The sequence below is a fragment of the Sus scrofa genome, chromosome 7 (assembly GCF_000003025.6).
Source record: "Sus scrofa isolate TJ Tabasco breed Duroc chromosome 7, Sscrofa11.1, whole genome shotgun sequence".
Lineage (NCBI taxonomy): Eukaryota > Metazoa > Chordata > Mammalia > Artiodactyla > Suidae > Sus > Sus scrofa.
In genome coordinates this window covers 45,700,572-45,719,517 of record NC_010449.5, presented here as the reverse complement: position 1 = coordinate 45,719,517, position 18,946 = coordinate 45,700,572, and the positions used below count along the sequence as shown (strand labels likewise).

The following is an 18,946-nucleotide window of genomic DNA, read 5'->3' as shown; positions in this document are numbered from 1 at the left end:
TGACCTCCTCAACCCTCCTCCAGACTCTTAATTCCATTCATTCCAAGCCCAGCACTTACACACTTCTAGATGCCTAATGGCAGTGGGGAGAGAGAGAAGGCAGGACTGCATGGATTGAAGGAAAACAGCCTCTAGACTCAGAACAATGAGAGCCACATTTAACCACAGAGCTTACTGCACAGCTATGCCGGCAAGCTTCGAGGACTAAAGAGCCATGTTTTTACAAAATGGATAGCATAATCTTGACTCCTTTGAAATACCTAGAAGAAAGTGGATCCTCAGGGTTGCCCAGGTCATCTTCCTGCACAAGGCTGGAATGTGTCTAAATCCCACCTTGAGTGCTGGGATGCTGACTGACTTTGCATTGTCTCCTGGGTGGTGTCCTGGCCACAAGTTGACTGTTAAGAGATGAGGTGGCTATTGGTTCAGAGACTCAGGGGGCCACCTGCAAGCTGATAGGTCACCTAAGCTTTTGCAAGCTGACCTATGGAATGGTGCCCTGTCACCACTGAAAAAATTGAGTCCAAAACATGCTTTTTGTTCCCTGTTAGATGCTTTCCATTCCCATCCATTTATTTTCTTCCTCTTATATCCAGTTTACAAATCTGAAAAAAAAAATATGATGTACATGTTTTGAGAATGAGGTTTTAGGTTAAGTTGGTATTGTAAATTCATTAAGTATATTCATTAGGCATATTCCTGACATTTTCATCTTCCAGGATCCTAAAATTCTGTAGTTCTCTTTTCATTGACTTATTAGATTTTAGACCCTAGTACAGCATCTGAGACGTAGTATTGCTCAAAAAAATTAATGGAATATAATGAATGGATGGATGTAGGTATAATTCCCTAATCAAAGAATGGGGGAAGAAAAAGGAAAATAAAGAATAGATTCTAAGATTGTGCAATCATTCTACTGATTGAAAACTAAGATGTTTTGTCTGTGTCAACATTTAGATCCTGTGGAACTCACCTCTCAGTGTTAAATTTTGCAGTCCACTCCAATTCTGCAGCTATGTCACTGGGGGTCTGTTGTGCTGTCTCTCTTGTAGTCTGTTGTTTAGGATAGTGCCACAACCAAGGACATAGGTGGTAACCAGGTGTATGTGTCAGAACCTTAAAATTAGGAACATTTCTTGACCCTTTGTGTCAGTGAAGATCATTTCAGTCACTGGACAAACAGTAAGCTAGTGTTTGCTAAGAGTGTCCCATGTGGATGACACACAGGGGGCTTTTTAGAGATACACCTTTATTCCAAGGGCATTATAAGGAGGCTAGGATGACAGACAATGATGGGCAGTGGTGTGTGTGTGTGTGAGTGTGTGTGTGTGCATGTGTGAATGCGTGTTTGTGTGTGTGTGTGTGTGTGTGTGTGTGTTGCCCTCTTTCAGGGTTGTTCTGATGTTCAAGAGAGACACGTTCCTTATTGGGAGGAACTATCTCATGGGTGGTGGCTTTCATGTCCTGATGTGTGAATGGTTCAGAGTCAGGAATGTCCCCTTGAGGGGGTGGAGCCAAGCCTTGCATTTGCTCAGTTTTTTTTTTTTGAAAACCACTGTATGACCATGATGTGTTAGGATTTTTTAAAAAGATTTGTTGAAGTATAGTTGTACGTGTATAAGTGATTCAGTTGTACATATACATGCATCCATTTTTTCTCAGATAGGATTTTTCTTTTTCTAAACTTTTCATTTTGAAATAATTTTAGACTCAGCATCGCAAAAATAAAAGAGCATTCTTGTATGCCCTTCCCCCAGATTCTTCCAAGGGTGACATAATCATAACCTTTGTGGAGGATCAATGGCAGAACTAGGAAATTGACATTGGGACAATATTATCAGGCAAACTAAAGCCTTTATTTCAACTTGAAGGTGATCTAATCCTAGCGGCTGGGCAACCAACCTGGTAAGCCTTAAACCCTCTCTCTTCCATACATAAGTTGACCTTGAAATCTCTGGCCTGGCAGGCAGGCAGGAAGAAACAGAGGTGATCCTTAATTAAGCCTCTACGGTGATTGGTGGTTATAGATTGTTCCTGAATTGCCCTGACACAGAGCCTAGGATGGAACACTCTGCCCAGCACATGGAATTCACCTTGGCTCCCGGTCAGCCATCTTTACAGTTCACGCACCTTCAACTCTGCCATGTGCAGGGATATTTCAGGTGTACTAGTCTTCTTTAGTCTTCATACCTACACGTGATCTGTGTGCCTGTCTCTCTGCTCAGGCTGCTGCTGAGTTAAGTCCAGGCAGTTCCTCTGAGAAGCAAAACCTGAGCCTTTTGCCCTCTTGCTGGTAAGGACTTGGTGTGGTATTCCTGTTTATATGTCCACAGAACTTGGGGTATTCCTTTGTGTACCCCTTGGATAGATAGACTTTTCCAGGCTTTCCAGCAATAGACTGCAGGTTCTTCTTCCAGGCCTCACCCTTCCTTTCCAGGCTCTCTTCCCTCCACCCTCCAGAATCTTAGTCTCTGACTCCTTTCTAGGGGTTCTTAGCTATCTGTCTGGAGGCTTTGTCTTTCAGGGGACGTAACCTGTGTCGACCTCAAGCTGGAAGATCTTTGCTCTCCAACAGCAAGAGATTGTTCACTCCTAGAGCTCCAGAATATCCCGTGTGTACGTTGGCACTGGAAATTTCCCATGACCAGATCCCTATTTAGGATAGCCAACGGAAAACCCCTGGAGACCCACTCTTTGGGAACATCCATTTAATTTGAGGGGAATTTGTTCTGGTTTGTGAATCAATTTTGTAGGGAATTCTGTGTTTAAAGGCTGATTTCAGCTCTCTAGCTCTCCCCACTCAATAGCTAATGTATATTTAAGAGCTGCCTGAAGGGTTAACTCTCTCCTTTTTATTTTTTTTTCCTTAGTGACTATAGATGCACACCTCAAGGAGCTGGCTTACTTGGGCAGTTAATTTCTCTCTGGAATTTCTCTTGCTTGAATGTCCATAATGCATTGACTTCCGCAAAGAATTGATTTCCACACAAAATTCCCTGCTTGCCTTAAACTCTTCCCCGCCAGCCGCTGGCTGCCTGCATACATATGTGGTTTCTCCCCATGAATCATTTGCAGCATACCCAATCAGAATGGAGAGTAAAAAAGGGCTGGGAAGTAATGTCATGCGATGGTTCAAGTGCTTCTTTTATGAGGAAAGGGAGCCTTATTGGCTAACAGAAGATGAAGTTGCAATATCCCACCTGACTATAAATGCACTTAGAAAGCATTTCTATATGAACACCCAGATGTCCACAGATAGTAATGGCACCAGGGCAGAGGGTTCAGCAGATCTATTCAGTCCCTCAAAATACATGCTTTCTGAGCACCTGTCTGGCCAAGGTGATGGGTAGGGACGAAGCCCCTTGGAGTATGTTCTGGAAATATTTGAATTTTCCCCTCTCAAGGAGAGTCTTCGTATGAATGAGCATTTCACTGATGATGAAATAGAGGTGTATGTCCAAATGAGACAGTGGCTTTGGGCCTCTAGAGCACCGTTCTCATTGTTTGTATGCTTGCAGAAAGGTAGGGGTTTCAGAAGCCCTTCCATTAAACCTTGGTTCTTACATACTCATGGCCTTTCCCATGGCTCATTGGGTCAGTAGAGGCACAGTCAGTCAACACAGGTTACGTGGAAGGTGGAGCTTCATGTGTGCTTCCCTGAGGAAGGTTCCAGTGTGTCATCATCCCCGAGAATCAAGAGCCGTTTTAGTTCCTTGTGTTCCCATGAAGGCGTTGGTATTTGACAACCCAGTGACAGTGATTCTTCAAAGCTGAGAATCATGAGGACGTGTCTTCAACGCTCAGAAGTGTTCTTTTGGGGAATGCCTAATGGCAGATGGGATTGTTTAAAAAGGTATAAACACCCTCCCAGAAAAAACTGTCACAGTATTCTTATTGCAGTTAACCATGGTTTTTATATTTAGATCGGTCTTTCCATCAAAATTTGGAGATGAGATACTAGACAATGGGTATGGATTATGCCAAGAACAAATGGAGACTGTGGACCAGGGTTTTTTAAAATCTTGGTGGCATTAACATTTGGGGGCTTATAAGACAGCTTATGAGAGGCTATCTTCTGTATAACAGCATCTCTGGTCACTGGCTACTTAATGCCAGTAGAACCCCTCTCCGAAAACTGTCTCCAGAGATTTCCAAGTGCTCTCTGGGGATCAGTATCATCCTTGACTGGCAACCATAGCTGCAGACTCTGTCAACCCAGATAATTAGAGTCTTAGAGATGGTCCTGTTTCCCTGAAGTCATGTTAGCATCTTGAATAGCGATGCAGCTTCATATTCAATGATATCCCAAAGTCACTTTTGCCATGTGATAAGGCAGGTGATTAGAATTGTAAGTGGCCTCGTTGGAGAAATGCTCAGAGTCTCAAATAATGGAGTACAATGGAAAATGGGCCACTAGCCTACAAAGAAAGACGACCTTCTGTAACTGAGTGAAAGAGGGGGCATGGCCACCAGATTACAGATCCCCAGGATGAGAGAGGCTTCATTGTCCACAGTGAACTGCAGGTTGATGTCAGGGAAAAGGCCCCAGTGGCTGTGTCAGCAAGTGCTAGTGCCCCCGACCAGGTCTTTGCTGCTGCCTGCTGGCCAGGCCTCTGATCTCAGGTCAACTCTGGCCTTTACTCACACTTCCCCAGACGCTGACAACCTCCAGGGCCTGGGGCACTGGTTCTTCCTCTCACATGAGCCATGAGTTGAGTATTGTTGGGTTTTAGAACATCTGATTTCAGTTTTTCTTTCATATTGACTTTGCTTGGTTCTGTGTGAGTGCATCTGTGTGTGTGTGTGTGTGTGTGTGTGTGTTTGCACGCGCTCATGAGCATGTGGGTGTGTCCCTAGTAGAACACGTAGCACACCCAGAGAGGAACAGCCTCCCTGAAGTTCCCTTCTGTAGGGAGTACTGCTATATTTTCACTCCCAAGTTCACAGAGCTCCCTTTTTATTTTATTTTATTTTATTTTATTTTATTTTATTTTATTTTTTGCTTTTTAGGGTCACGCTTGCAGCATATGGAGCTTCCCAGGCTAGGAGTCAAATTGGAGCTGTAGCCTCTGGCCTACACCACGGCCACAGCAACATGGGATCCAAGCTGAATCTGCAACCTACATCATAGCTCACGGCAATGCTGGATCCTTAACCACTGAGCAAGGCCAGGGATCAAACCCACACCTCATGATTCCTGGTCAGATTCATTTCCATTGAGCCACGATGGGAACTCCCAGAGCTGCCTTTAATAATAAAGTCTTGGAGTGTGTATGTGTGTATATATATATATATATATATACACACACTCACAGTCTGAATCACTTTGCTGAACAGCAGAAATTAACATATTATAAATCGACTACACTTCAATAACATTTTTTTTAAAAAGCTGTGAGGAAGAGCTCTCTCCTGGAGTAGGTCAGAACTTTCTTTTAGTTCTAAACCTTTTCTGTGTCCCATCCCAATGTTCATATCCCTCGCTGTCTGCATTGATGTTGAAGAGCAATTACAGACAATCTCAATCTTTTCTTCTGTTGTTGCTCAAAAAATCCTAGGTCAGTAGCCAGTCTTCATTAACTTTATGTCTAAGCCTTGATAACACCCAATGCCTATAATTCTGGAATTTTGGATCCTTTGTCCTTTCTCTCTCTCTCTCTTTTTTTTTTAAATCTTTCTAGGGCCCTAACCATGGTATATGGAAATTCCCAGGCTAGAAGCTGAATTGGACTGTAGCCGCTGGCCTACACTACAGCCACAGCAACTCCAGATCCGAGCCACATCTGTGACCTACACCACAGCTCATGGCAATGCCGGATCCTTAACCCACTGAGCGAGGCCAGGGATCAAACCTGCGTCCTCATGGATGCTAGTCAGATTTGTTTCTGCTGAGCAATGGTGGGAACTGCTGGATTCTTTGTCTTCTTTAAATGTGCTCTTCAAAATGTCATATCTTCTTCTGCCTGGTGGGAATTTGCCCATGTTTGTACCCATGTGTCTCTCTGCACTCTGAGCTGAGCCTGCTTTTTTCCTCCATGGTGTGGATGGGAAGGATTTTATATTGTTTTGATTTTTGGTGAGAATTTTTTTTTTTATTTTTCTTTTTAGGGCCACACCTGTGGCATATGTAGTTCCCAGGCTAGGGGGCGAATCCAAGCTACAGCTGCCAGCCTACTTTACAGCCACAGTAACTTGGGATCTGAGCCGTGTCTGTGACCTACACCACAGCTCATGGAAATACTGGATCCTTAACCCACTGAGTGAGGCCAGGGATTGAGCCCACATCATCGTGGATGCTAGTTAGATTCATTTCCACTGTGCCACACGGGTATTCCTTGGTGAGAATTTTGGAGAGCAACTCCTTAAGCCAACCTGATAGAAGCTCCCTGATTTTGAGGAAACCTGTATTTAGGTAGCAATAGCAAACACTACCTGTGTCTTGTCTACTAGTTACCTGGTGCCTGAAGGGTTGACTCACTTTTTTCTTGTGACTATAGACACACACCTCAAGGAACTGGCTTACTTGAACAGTTAATTTCTCTCTGGAATTTCTCTTGCTTGAATGTCCATGTTAGGTTGACTCCCGCAAAGAAAGTAGTCCAACAGATTTTGTCCACTACTGGGGAAGCCATAGCAAACTCTCCTCTTCTGCCCTTGACCTAGTGGCCTGACTCATCATTGCACACTGTTGTTTACATTTCTCACATAAACCCTGTTGTTGGCATCCTTGGTTCTTGATTTTGCCTTTATTTCTCCATCCTGGCCTACTATCTAGACCTACACTTCCAGGCTTGGATGTGAGTGGAGCTTTCTTATGACAGTTATTAGCTCTGTGACTTGGAGAAGGTTACTCAGCTTTGCCAAGCTCCAGTTTCTTTGTGAAATTGTAATAAGAATACAAAACTCAGAATTGTTGTGAAAATAGATGAGGCTCTAAAATCTGCTACCTGGCCTGTAGCAGCTTCTCTCAATATCTTTACTATGATGAGTGTTGTTATTACACGTGGCCATAACTTAAAAAAAAAAAAAAGATAAATACTTCTAAGGAAAAGAAAAAAAACCAACATAAATATAATTTGCACTGAGTTGGGCAGTCTTTTTGCTGGGGACCTGATAACAGATTCCCACCCTGATTTAGTAGGTCTCTGGTCCTACAATGGCCATTAAAGCAACTTGTAGCAAAATCACCAGGAAATGAATTTTTCCCAGTATCTCTCTCCTCTTTGAAAAAAAATCTTCTAGGACCCTTGATGACTAGATAGTATATTTTTAATATCTTAGTCGCCTCTGGAGAAGCAGTTCTCAGAATAAGGTCTGAAGATCATGTGCCTTGGACCCTTCTGTGATGCTCAAGATGCAGAATCCTATATCCCATCCCTTCACCACCACCCCAACACCTACTCAGTTGGGATATCTAGTGGTGGAGCCTAGAAATCTGTATTCGATTTACTCTGGGTTAGGGTTGCCAGACAAAATACACAGAATGGATAAATTTAAATTTCAGAATTGAATTTAAAATTTTTTAGTGTAAGTATATCTCATGCAGTCTTTGGGATATACTTATACTAACTTTTTTTTTTTTATATAAGTGTGATGGGGTGCCTGTGTTTTATTTGCTAAGTCTTAGAACTGTACCCTGGATGCATGCTAAAGTTTAGGAACTGTTTTAGCAAGGCACTCCCAGCATAGTCCCACTGAGCCTCACATAGTGGCACCTATAGCCCTAAAGTGCTGTTTTATAGAATGTTTAATGCCTTTTTGGGTTGCATAGTGTCACAATCCTTCTGCTTCCCTCCTCTGTGCCCTGATGCCAGTGTTCAGGATAAGCTGTTCTTGTACTGCAGGGTGCGTTCCCAGGAGACATTTGCTCACAGAGAGAACACTCAGCATTCTTTTTTCTCACACCAGCCAGGCCATGTCAACCCCCTAGGAGAACAGGGATAGAACATGCAAAATCACCTAGGGTCTTTTTCTCCCTGTCACACAAAGCTTAGGCCTGAGGCTAGCTGAGCAATTTTTTCCCTAGCTTCTCTTCTCTGAGTAAACATGGGCAAGACAGGTGCATGCAAGTGTGGGGGAAGGAGTCCAGCATCCTGATCTGTTGGCCCTTCATCCTTCCCACAGACATAACAGCCCACATATCATTTGCTTTACAGCCTGGAGCTAAGAGTTTGTAAATGCCTGTAGGGAGCAGCCTGGTATCATAAATAAGTGAAGCAGGAAGTGTGGGGACTATGGCAAAAGAATCCACAATCCAAGAAGGTGGCCCTTTCTTAGCTCCAGCTCATCTATGGTCACCCTGCAGGAATTGGGCTCAGTATTATTAAGAAACTGTTAAGTCTAAGTTTTTACATCAAGTCTCCTAGTTTTGCAATGTTGGCAACAAAATAAAAATTTTTGTATGTATTGGGTACGCCAAGCCAAGTACCTCTGTGTACATTATTATACTCTTTAGGAAGTTGTTTTTCTACTCAGTCCTGAAGTGTATTACATAGTGATGGATATTTGGTGGTACTTCACTGAATTTATAAAGATACATACTCTCATTGTATTCCATTCAATCCGAATTAAAGCCCCAAACTCCAATCATTGAATGGAGAATTTAGGTTTTATGTGTGTTGCAAGAATGGAGACCCTTTCCAGGGCCCAAGAATGGCCTCTTGTCTAACACTTGGAAATGAATGGTTCAAGGAGACACACATGCTGACAAAGCAAAAGACTTTATTGGCAAGGGGTGACTGGGTAGAGAGCAGCAGGGTAAGGAAACCCAGGAGAACTGCTCTGCCATGTGGCTCAAACTCTCCACTTTTACAGGAATGGGTTAGTGTCCAGGTGGTCTTTGGCCAATCATCTTGCTGGCTCAGGGTCCTTCTTGGTGGCACATGCATCTCTCAGCCAAGATGGATTCCAGCACCAAGGATCCTGGGAGGTTGGTCATCTCCTCCATCCTGCTGGCCCCTCCCAATCCTCCCAGTTAGTTTTTAGGGCAGCACCATATTCCTTATCAGGGTGTCTTCTTGTGAGACAACTCATGCAAGCAGCTATTATCATGCCTGATCAAGGTGGGCAGTTTCAGTCAATGGTTCCCTAACATAGGTACATATAGAAGACATTACATTAGTTAGATAGTAAATCCTATAAAGAACTATTAGGTAATTAAAATGATCTAATGAGGACAAGAGCACCTTGGGGAGAGTTGGGTTGTATTTGAATTCAGCCACTGTGTCTCAAAACTAAGGCATGGATAAAGCAATAATTGGCCTTCAGCTCATAGCCAAATCATCAATTTGTTCAAAGGATCAGAATGAGCCCTTTGTGGACACTTGGTGGTAGGTATGCATTTGCACCTGCGTATTCTTCTTATGCCAAGGAGGAGAGCTTGTATTAGGTGACACAAGTAAGCTTCTTACTGTAAAAGCTTACGAAGGCATTTTAACGTGAGATGCCAGCTATTGAGGTGGGCGAATTACAGTCAAGTTGACCCACCTAGAGGAAAAGGAATGATGTTCCTTAAGGTGGAGGAGGGGAAGAATAAATGAGTCCATAAATATATCGATGTACCTTGACAAGAAGTGAGTGAAAAAGCAGAATGAGCAGTGTTAAGAGTCTTTCTTTCCAACAGCCTTCTAGTATATGAACTAACTCTTGTTTAACTGTCCTCACTTTCTGTAGGGAAACCAGGTGTGTGCTTCTGGTTATGGCTACTTTTTTCATCTTGTGACCAACCAAACATCCCAAGCTCCGCTTCTCTCTTTCACCCGGAATAGTGCTCATTCTTGTACAAGGTAATTTGGGGGATATTCATCTACACTCTGAGTGTATGGCTTATGGTTTAACATTTTTCTCATACAACACTCACAGAGAGGGTTGATGACATTTGGCATCTGTATGAGATTTGATGACATGTCTCAGTGAGTGTTTTGGATCCGAAGTTTGTGGGGAAGGGAAAAGGGAGAGAGGGAGCGGTCTCTTGAGGGGGCGCAGGACAGAACGCACCTTTTGTGGCTAGAGGAGAATTCAATAGAGAGATGAATTAAACTTCTAAGAGACTGAGGGCAATGGGGAGGCTAGAGTGCCTGGGCCCTAGAGATGAAGTTTGGAGAGGAGGCTCTTTGTGACCTGCATGCCACTGTGAGATGAGAAGGGATTCATTCAAGGTCTTTGTTATGTAGAAGATAAAGTCCTCTGCAAAGAGAAAGGGCTGGAAAACAGGGTAGGAACACAGGAAACATGTGAACTTCAGAATTAGTCAGGCCATGATTCTAATCCAAACTTTATTCTAGTACAGCACTTTTTCTTTCTTTCTTTCTTTTTTTTTTAAAGTCAGATCCTTTCTTTGTAAAATGGGGACAGATCTCTATCAAAAGTTCGACATGAAAATTGGAGCTGACTTATATAATGCACCTAAGAGAATCTGGACTAGAGTAGGAACTCAGTACTCAATATCAGTAATTATGGTAATAATTATGACAATAAGAGTAAAATAATACTACAATGATGGGCAACAATAAGGAGACTGGAATAAGGACAAAGCAGGATTCCTCTGCCATACTGAAGTGATAGTAAGGCTAGGATGAGTCTATGTGTCGTAAAGTTATTGTTAAGATTTTGAAGGTTTATCTAGCTGTTCTCAGCAGCTCTGGAACGTGAGGAGAGAAGGTTTCCAAAATAGCACCATGCTATGGGATTTTGAGGAGAAGCACAAAAGTTGGAGGCATTACAGGTGCTGGTGTCTTATTTTTCCAGCAAGGGGATGGGTCGAGAAGGGGTTGATGGAAGAGCAGGGATTGAATTCTGAAGGGCAAGACTTCTAGGAAGGTGATGACTCTAGAAGGCCTGGGACCTGCATCCTGTTGGGATCCAGGAGTGGCTCACAGAGGGTGGCAGAAAGGCAGGGCTGAGGAATGGGCAGTGACAGAGAGAAGGTCACAAGTCTCATCTCTCCTCTGCTTTCTTCAGAACCTTTACTTTTATATTTTCCAATGAGAAAAAAAAAAAAAAGAGACATATGAGAAAGGCAGAGATCGGCTAGGTTTCACTCTTAATTTTTCATCCTAGGAGTGGTCTCATTGTCTACCCTAAGTTTCAGCCACCTTGGGATAATGGCACCGGCCCTACCTTGTTCCAACATTTCACAGTTTGGGGAAGTGCAGGTGGTGCCCAGGTATGTGTCTTTTTTTTTTTTTTTTTTTTTTTAGAACCATCATTTATTTGCTCATGGAAATTTATTCTGCATCTCTATTTAAAGGGGAACAGTTTGCTGCTAGGGGGTGGGGGAGCCCTATGATATTAGCATAGCTTTAACGAGCCAACAGTATCAGAGATGTGTGTGTAGAATAGCTGTCGGATGAACAAATTCCTAGTCAGTCAGCCAAGGTTCATTCCTTTCCTCTATGGCAATGTTTTAGCAACTCTAATAGGGAACAACAGAATCTTAAAGATTTGCAACCAGAAGGGATCATGGAGGTCATCTATTCTCCCCTCACTCGCTTATTTAGAGAGAAAAAATTAAAACTTAGAAAGTAGAGGGAGTTGCCAAAGGTCACACAGTTAGTTAGTGGCAAAATCAGGTTCAGAATCCGAACTCCCAATGTTGTGTATTTGATGCCCTAATATCCTGACGAGTACTTGCTTCAGTCTCAAGGAAAAGTGCTTTTATTACTGGCACAGAAACACTGTAGCTCAAGGTGGCCTTTTGACCTTGATGAATGAGTCTTTTTTTTTTTTTTCCTATTTTCCTTGAAAGAGAAAAATGTTCATGTTCAATCATTTACTTTTCATTGTCTCAGTGATTTCTTAGAAGAGCTTGGTAGGCTCACTCTTGCTAGCAACATGTGAAAAGTATCCAGGGTCACTAGTTAGTGTTACCCAGAGACAATTGCAGACATTTAGTCTCTGCCACATAAAAATATGGAGCCTAAAATACCCAGATGAAGAACTGTATCTACAGGGCATCCAGGAAATAGAATGAAAACATATAATTAAGTCACAGAAAGGAAGTTAGGCATTTCTTTCACATATTCAACATAAGGAAAACAATTACAAATGGGGAAAACCCCAAAATACAAAATTGGGGTAGCTAACAAGAAAAATCCCAGTGGTATTAAGTACTATGTTCTCATCAAAGTTGATAAGGTACTTTGCACCCCATGAGCACTAGGAAGACAGGGGTGACAAATCCTACAGAATGTTTATGCAGTGAAGCAATTCGTGCCATGCGAAGTCTTAAACTCTGTTGCCATGCTCTCGAATGGCCTTGTTCTAGAGGAAATAACCCACTAAAATGAAAGTATTAAAAGAAGATTGTTTGAGTCGGTTTTCTCAAGCTCTGCAATCAGAAGTGCCAAACCCATAAAGGAAAAAAAAAAAGATCCTTAAAGACTGAACTCTGGCACATTCCAGTGTAATCAGTCAAAACTATCAAACAATGAAAATGCTCTTGGAACTTCACTTTTAGATTTAAAATGTTAACTTCCCCCAAAACAATCCCAAGAAAGAAGAATAAAGAAAGAAGACTTACACTTTTTTTTTTATTTTTTATTTTTAGGGCTGTACCTGAGGCGTATGGAAGTAAGTTCCCAGGCTAGGGATCCAATCGGAGCTACAGCTGCTGGCCTGCACCACAGCCACAGAAACTCCACATATGAGTAGCATCTGTGACCTACACAACAGCTCACGGCAACGCTGGATCCTTAACCCACTGAGCGAGGTCAAGGATCGACCTGCAACTTCATGGTTCCTAGTCGGACTCATTTCCACGATGGGAACTCCAGAAGACTTAAATTTCTTATTTCAAAACTTACTATAAGACAAGAATAATTAAGACAGTGTGGTGTGGGTGCAGGGAAAGAAATATAGAAGGGAATTGAGAGTCCAGAAATAAACTCACACATCCATAGTCAACCGATTTTTTTTTTTTTTTTTTTTTTTTATCTGTTTAGAGCTGCACCCGAGGCATATGGAGGTTCCCAGGTTAGGAGCAGAATTGGAGCTATAGCTGCTGGCCTATGCCATAGCCATAGCAACAGCAACACCAGATCCTAGCCTGGTCTGCAACCTACACCACAGCTCATGGCAATGCCAGATCCTTAACCCACTGAGCAAGTCCAGGGATCAAACCCACATCCTCATGGATACTAGTCAGATTCGTTTTCAGTTGCACCACTGCGGGAACTCCTGGAAATTGTAATTTTGAGCCGTGTCTCTACGTCATCAAAAAGAACATTGTGTTCAAATGTCATAGACTTTCATTATTAGATATAGCTAATGTATTCTGTATTCTGGTCATTAAACAAGAGTCATATGTATATTTAGGATGTTCCATTAGGTAAAATTCCTATTGGGTATAAACATCTATTTGATGATACAGAGAGCTAATATTTCTGGATATTTTTCCAACTGAATCATCTTCATAATCTTTGGGGGAGGCACATCATAATGACCCTCTGTTTATAGATAAGAACCTTCTCTGGGTGGGGGGAAGAATACTTGCTAAAGTCACACACTAAGAATTGCTGGATTCCAACTCAGGTGTTTTGACTCTTCTGTACGTATGTTAAGAAGAGTTGAGAAAAACACCCTCTTCCTGGAGTTCCCGTTGTGACACAGAAGAAATAAATCCAACGAGGAACCATGAGGTTGCAGGTTCGATCCCTGGCTTTGCTCAGTGGGTTAAGGATCTGGCATTGCTGTGAGCTGTGGTGTAGGTCACAGACGCGGCTTGGATCTGGCGTTGCTGAGGCTGTGGCATAGGCCCGTGGTGATAGCTCCGATTAGACCCCTAGCCTGGGAACCTCCATATGCCATGGATGCAGCCCTAAAAAGACAAACAACAAAACAAAACAAAACAAAACCCTCTTCTCACCATGTCTCCTAAATGCAGAGTGATTTTTTTAAAAGAGGGAAGGGGAAATGATAATTCATTGTGAAAGCTGCATTCACAAATAGGTCTTTTTGCTATTGTGTGTTGATTTCCTTTAAACATTACTAGGATTTCTAGCTAATGTGAGAGGTGAGCTGTTTTTGAATATGCGTATATTTGCCAAAACTTGGGCTGATGCCTGTAATTAGGTAACAACTGTCGTTATTTCATATCACACCTATTTTTTTTTTTTTTTACATAAACCTTCTTCAAAGAGCTAGCATTTTATAAAAGCTGTTGGTACCTACTTAATGGAAAATGTGAGCTACTCAATTCTTGAAATTCAAGCACAAAGTCTGATTGACAAGTGAAAACACTATACTATGATAAATCAAGAGTGTCTTGGCCTTAGTTAATAGGAAACTCCCACTTCAAGATCTGAATGTAAACATGACTCTATTTAATAAACAATGCACAGTTGACTGTGTAAGGCTAATTGCTAGTCCTGACCTCCACCCTGATTTTCAGGATGGATGAACTGAAGCCTAGGAGAAGTTAAATGTCTTGCCCAAGATCACATAATTAGCTAACATCAGTGCTAGGTAAAAAAACAAGTGTCTGTCCCCCAAGCAACTGTGACTCCTTTGACACTAACAAGCTCATTTTGTTAATACTTGATCCTTGTTTGGGGCCACTAACCCACGTTGTCATCAATATATCTGCATGTAACATATTTTGAGTCTGTAGTCATGCTGAATTACTTGTTGCATATTTGCAATTTTCTGACAATGTTAGTTAACATACATGACACCGAAGGAAAGTGTTAAGTACTCAAGTTCTTGGATGCTCTGTTTTTCTCCATTAATTTTGTGCGATTTGACAGTTGCAAGTTTATCTTAGATATGTGAAGAATTCACATTGACCTTTTTAATGCATCAGTTGTTAGGAGGAGAAGTGCAGAGGGGATGTTACCAAAGGGGACTAATTAGTGCTGACCTCACGGCAACTTTGGGATGTATTGATGGACAAAAGCTGCTTAAATATGGTAGAGCATGCTTATTTATACTTCATCAATAATTAAAGAAGGTACAGGAAGCCTGCAAGAAAAACTGAGCCTCAGACCTTTGACATAACATATGCTGTTACTTTATAGATTTTTAGAAGCAGCAATCTTCGCCTGGAAAACTTCCAGGTATATGCATGCAGAGATTTTGGAATTGACATCTTGGAAAGTGATGCAAATACTTCAGTTACTGACAGCTTATTACTTGGTCATTTTGCCCACAAGGTAAGTGCCTTGGTCTGATTGTTTTAGGTTGTCTATCAAAACGGAATCCCATGGGCTGGACCCCCTGGTAATCCAGAATATGTAGTTTTAATAGCACCTTTTTTTTTTTTTTTTTTTAGTAAATCTTGTGTTTAATTGCTGAAAGTTGGAGGAGCTTTTTATTTGTAACAGTGGTGATATTTATAATGAAATTCAAAGGCACATAAGTTTTCAATATTATGCATCCATGTAAATCATGAAAGCCCTGAGTAACTTGCAGAATACTTATTTGATTGCAATTTAGCATTATTACCCATACCAATTTGATAATAAACCTAATAACTTTAGGTTCATTTACTCTAACCTCACAAGGATTATGACAGAGCATGATTCCATATTGTCTTTGTGCATCTGGGATTTACCAAGTTTCAACATTCACATCTTATTCATAGGGTTCTTACTCTAAGGTCCCCTGCAGAAAAAGAGGTGATATGAATTTATGTCATTTGCTCTAATATACTTGGGTTTCTTAAGTGACTCCCTGATACCTGCCTCAGTGTGGATTTATTCATGGTAAACACCAGACTATGGATGACTTCCGTGCCACTGCATGGCCAGGAGACCAGGATGTGGATGAGCCACAGAGGACTTCCTAGATACGAAGTACTAGTTCTCCTTAAGGGAAGGCCATGGCTGCTATTGACTTCAGGCATATAGTGGGTCCTCTGAGTTCCTGATCTTGAAAGAGTTATGTGTATATTAGCATCACGTTGTCAGAACAATCATAGATGGAAGAGATCTCTAGAGTGCTTCTGGGGACCAAGGAAAGAGTATTCTCTTTAGCTTGTTCGTAAATGCTTTGACCAACTGAAATTTCAGTGTTAGTTATTGACTTTTGTACTTCCTTTGGTTATTTCATAGTCATAGATACAGGTATTAAGTGCAAAATAATTATTTTCTTACCAAGCTACATTTTCCTACATTGGATTCTCAAACTTACCTAGTTGCAATCTGTTTCAAAAACCATCATTTTCAGGAGGGAAATCTTTGCCAGTTTTTTCTTTTTCTCTGAAAGGATTACCACCTTGCTAGATGATTCTTCTTTTTAGGTTGCATAGTGGGGAGGATGGGACTCAAATTTAGATTCTGTGATACTGGTTGACCCAAGGTCCTTATATTTCTTAGAAATAACCTTAGAGGAGATGCTAAAAACAAAATGCCCATCTAGCAGAGGAACTAACTGTCCTGGCAAATTAATGTCATAACATCTTAATTGATGCTAAATAGACATCATAGTTAATGGGAGAGTGACATAAATTCAAATAGAGCTTATGACAAAGGGTGCTTATCATAAGATAACAAAATATAATCTCACCCCTGGGCAGTGATTCACCAGCAATGCAATGCTGCTAAGAGCTTCTCATCTCCTAACAACTAAGTGCAGGACTAAAGTCCTTGGGTAGAAAATGTTAATAAACAATTTGTTCTAGGAGAGATCTTAAGCCTGGCTGGGCATCTGAATCACAAAACCATGCAATTTTTAGAGGTAAATATTACCTAAAATTTGATCTAGTTCGAATTCCTGAATTTATAGGTAAAGAAATGAAGGCTTCGGGAAATCAAATCATGATTTAATTCAAGATCAAATGGTTCAAGATCATGACCAGTACTTCGGAATTTGGACCACGTGGGTATCCTTCCGCACCTGGTCAAATACTCATCCTCAATTACCCATAGAAAATGGCTTTGGCAATAAGCAGCTATTAGTGCCTACTCCAGTATTCTCCAAACTGTTCTCCATGGAAGGCTGGTCTTAAGAGAGGGTTTGAGAAAAATCCTCTTATTTTTTTCTCTCCTTTTTTTCCCCCCTTCTAAATCACAGGGAAGCCTGTGTATGTCAGCTGGGATCAAAACTCCCAAAAGGTGGGAACTGATCATATCTAACACAACCTTTATGAATTTTGATCTCGCGGACTGTGTGGCCATCAGGACCTGTTCAGGCTGCTCCCGAGGACAGGGTAAGTTGTTTGAGTAGATAAGACAGATGATAAATAAGGCCAGGGTTCAAGTAAATGTGACAAACATCAATGGGAACTGCTGTGCAAATCTCCTAAAAGAAGTCCTAGAGGAGGCCAGGTTCTCTCAGGGAGGCTCCTACCTTCTCCCAATCTTTCCCTTCATGGTCCTGTCACACTCTGCATTATGGTGCCATGTCTCTGCTAGACTCTGAGCTTCATAAAGGCATGGATATCATCTCTCCTCTTTTTTATTGATGTATGGTTGATTTATAATATTCTATTAGTTTCAGGTGTACGACGCAGTGGTTCAATATTTGTGTGGATTATACTCCATTTAAGGGTATTATAAAATGTTGGCTCTATTTCCTATTCTGTACAATATATCCTCATAGCTTATTTATTTGAGGCATAGTAGCTTGTACTTCTTGAACCCTTCCCTCTCCCCACTGGTAACCACTAGTTTGTTCTCTATATCTGATCACATATCTTTTGCTCAGAGTTTTATCGTTAGTTACTAGGAGCCTAGTACTCAGTAGGTTTGCTGATGAAATTAATGGATGAAACTGGATGGATAGACATGGATATAAACTAACACACATGCAAGTTTTCCCAAAAGAGCCAGAGTTTAGGTACTTTATATTTTCAACAGCCCGAGGCTTGTTGTGTGCACAGAGAGGCCGTAGGAATTCTTGTTCACTTGTTAACCACATCTCAGAGGTGGTGAGAAATCCCTTAGAGAACTCATGGGCCAAGGTGAAAAGAAGTAGAGAGCAATCTAGTTGATTTGATCATTGTAAACAGACAAACCAAGTAACTCAAGTAAATATGCTCCTGTGGTTTGAATCACCAATTTAGATAATTGTTTGTTTTTTTAATTAAATGAATAATCAGTAAGTCTCCACTTTGCCTTTTTTTTTTTTTTCCTCGCTCTATAGGCAGAGCTAAAGATTGTTTTTATTTGGGTGGCATCTGAGTTTCAGATTGTAGAAGTAATCATAGGAGTAAAAAATGCCTTTGGCAATCGCTTCAAATCATAATTCCTCTGTTATTTAATAGCTTCACTGTTTCATATCATTCATAAGACACTGAAAAAAAAAAGCACACTCCTCCTTATGAGCTCGAATCTTTTCTCACTAGATGATCTTAGCTAAGCCATCTCTTTCATTTGTTCAAAAGCTGTCTCGTCCAGGTTCTGTTTAAGAAACTGGGTCATACAGAGATGAAAAACACCTAGTTCTTGCCCTCCAGGACCTCCACATCTAGGCACAAAAATAAATGTCTAAGTCAGTGAAAGTAATAGTGTGATGAGCTCAGTACTAGAGGACTAAGCAAGACCAGTGAGCGGGGCAAGGGAAGGGGTCGGGAAAGATTTCATCATAGAGTGAGTGAAGCAGGACTTAGAAAGGCGAAGATGCAACAGAAGAAAGGGTGGGGGAAAAATGTAATTGTAATGTATACATGTAAGGATAACCTGACCCCCTTGCTGTACAGTGGGAAAATAAAAAAAAAAAAAATTAAAAAAAAGAAAGGCGAAGAGAAGTCTGCAAGGAGAAATAGGCAGAGAGATATTTCTACATTTTAGGAAGAGCATATGCAAAATACAACCTTTCAAAGAGCAGGTTATGACTAGAGAATTGCAAAGAAATCCAATATGACTGAATTGTCAAGCTGCTTGTGATATTAGCTGAACTACAGAAGTTGCCAGAAGTGGAATCATGGTGTTTTGAAGTAGAATTCAAACACATAATTCAGCAATATGATAGCATGTATACTAGAGATGCCTACTGACTTTAAACATTT

At 41.3% G+C, this 18,946-nt stretch overlaps 1 protein-coding gene across 10 annotated transcripts in view; it reads left to right on the top strand.

Moving 5' to 3' along the window:
- Nucleotides 1–18,946, top strand: part of PKHD1 (PKHD1, fibrocystin/polyductin) — a 477,788-nt gene that overhangs the window by 205,624 nt on the left and 253,218 nt on the right. For all 10 annotated transcript variants that reach the window (XR_002345756.1, XM_021098821.1, XM_021098820.1 and 7 more), the window contains 4 exons: nt 9,673–9,785; nt 11,059–11,164; nt 15,015–15,149; nt 17,011–17,146. Coding sequence is in view for 9 of the 10 variants with exons in the window: in XM_021098821.1 (XP_020954480.1) it covers nt 9,673–9,785; nt 11,059–11,164; nt 15,015–15,149; nt 17,011–17,146 (490 nt within the window). In the remaining variant the exon portion in view is untranslated. The remainder of the gene's footprint in view (nt 1–9,672; nt 9,786–11,058; nt 11,165–15,014; nt 15,150–17,010; nt 17,147–18,946) is intronic.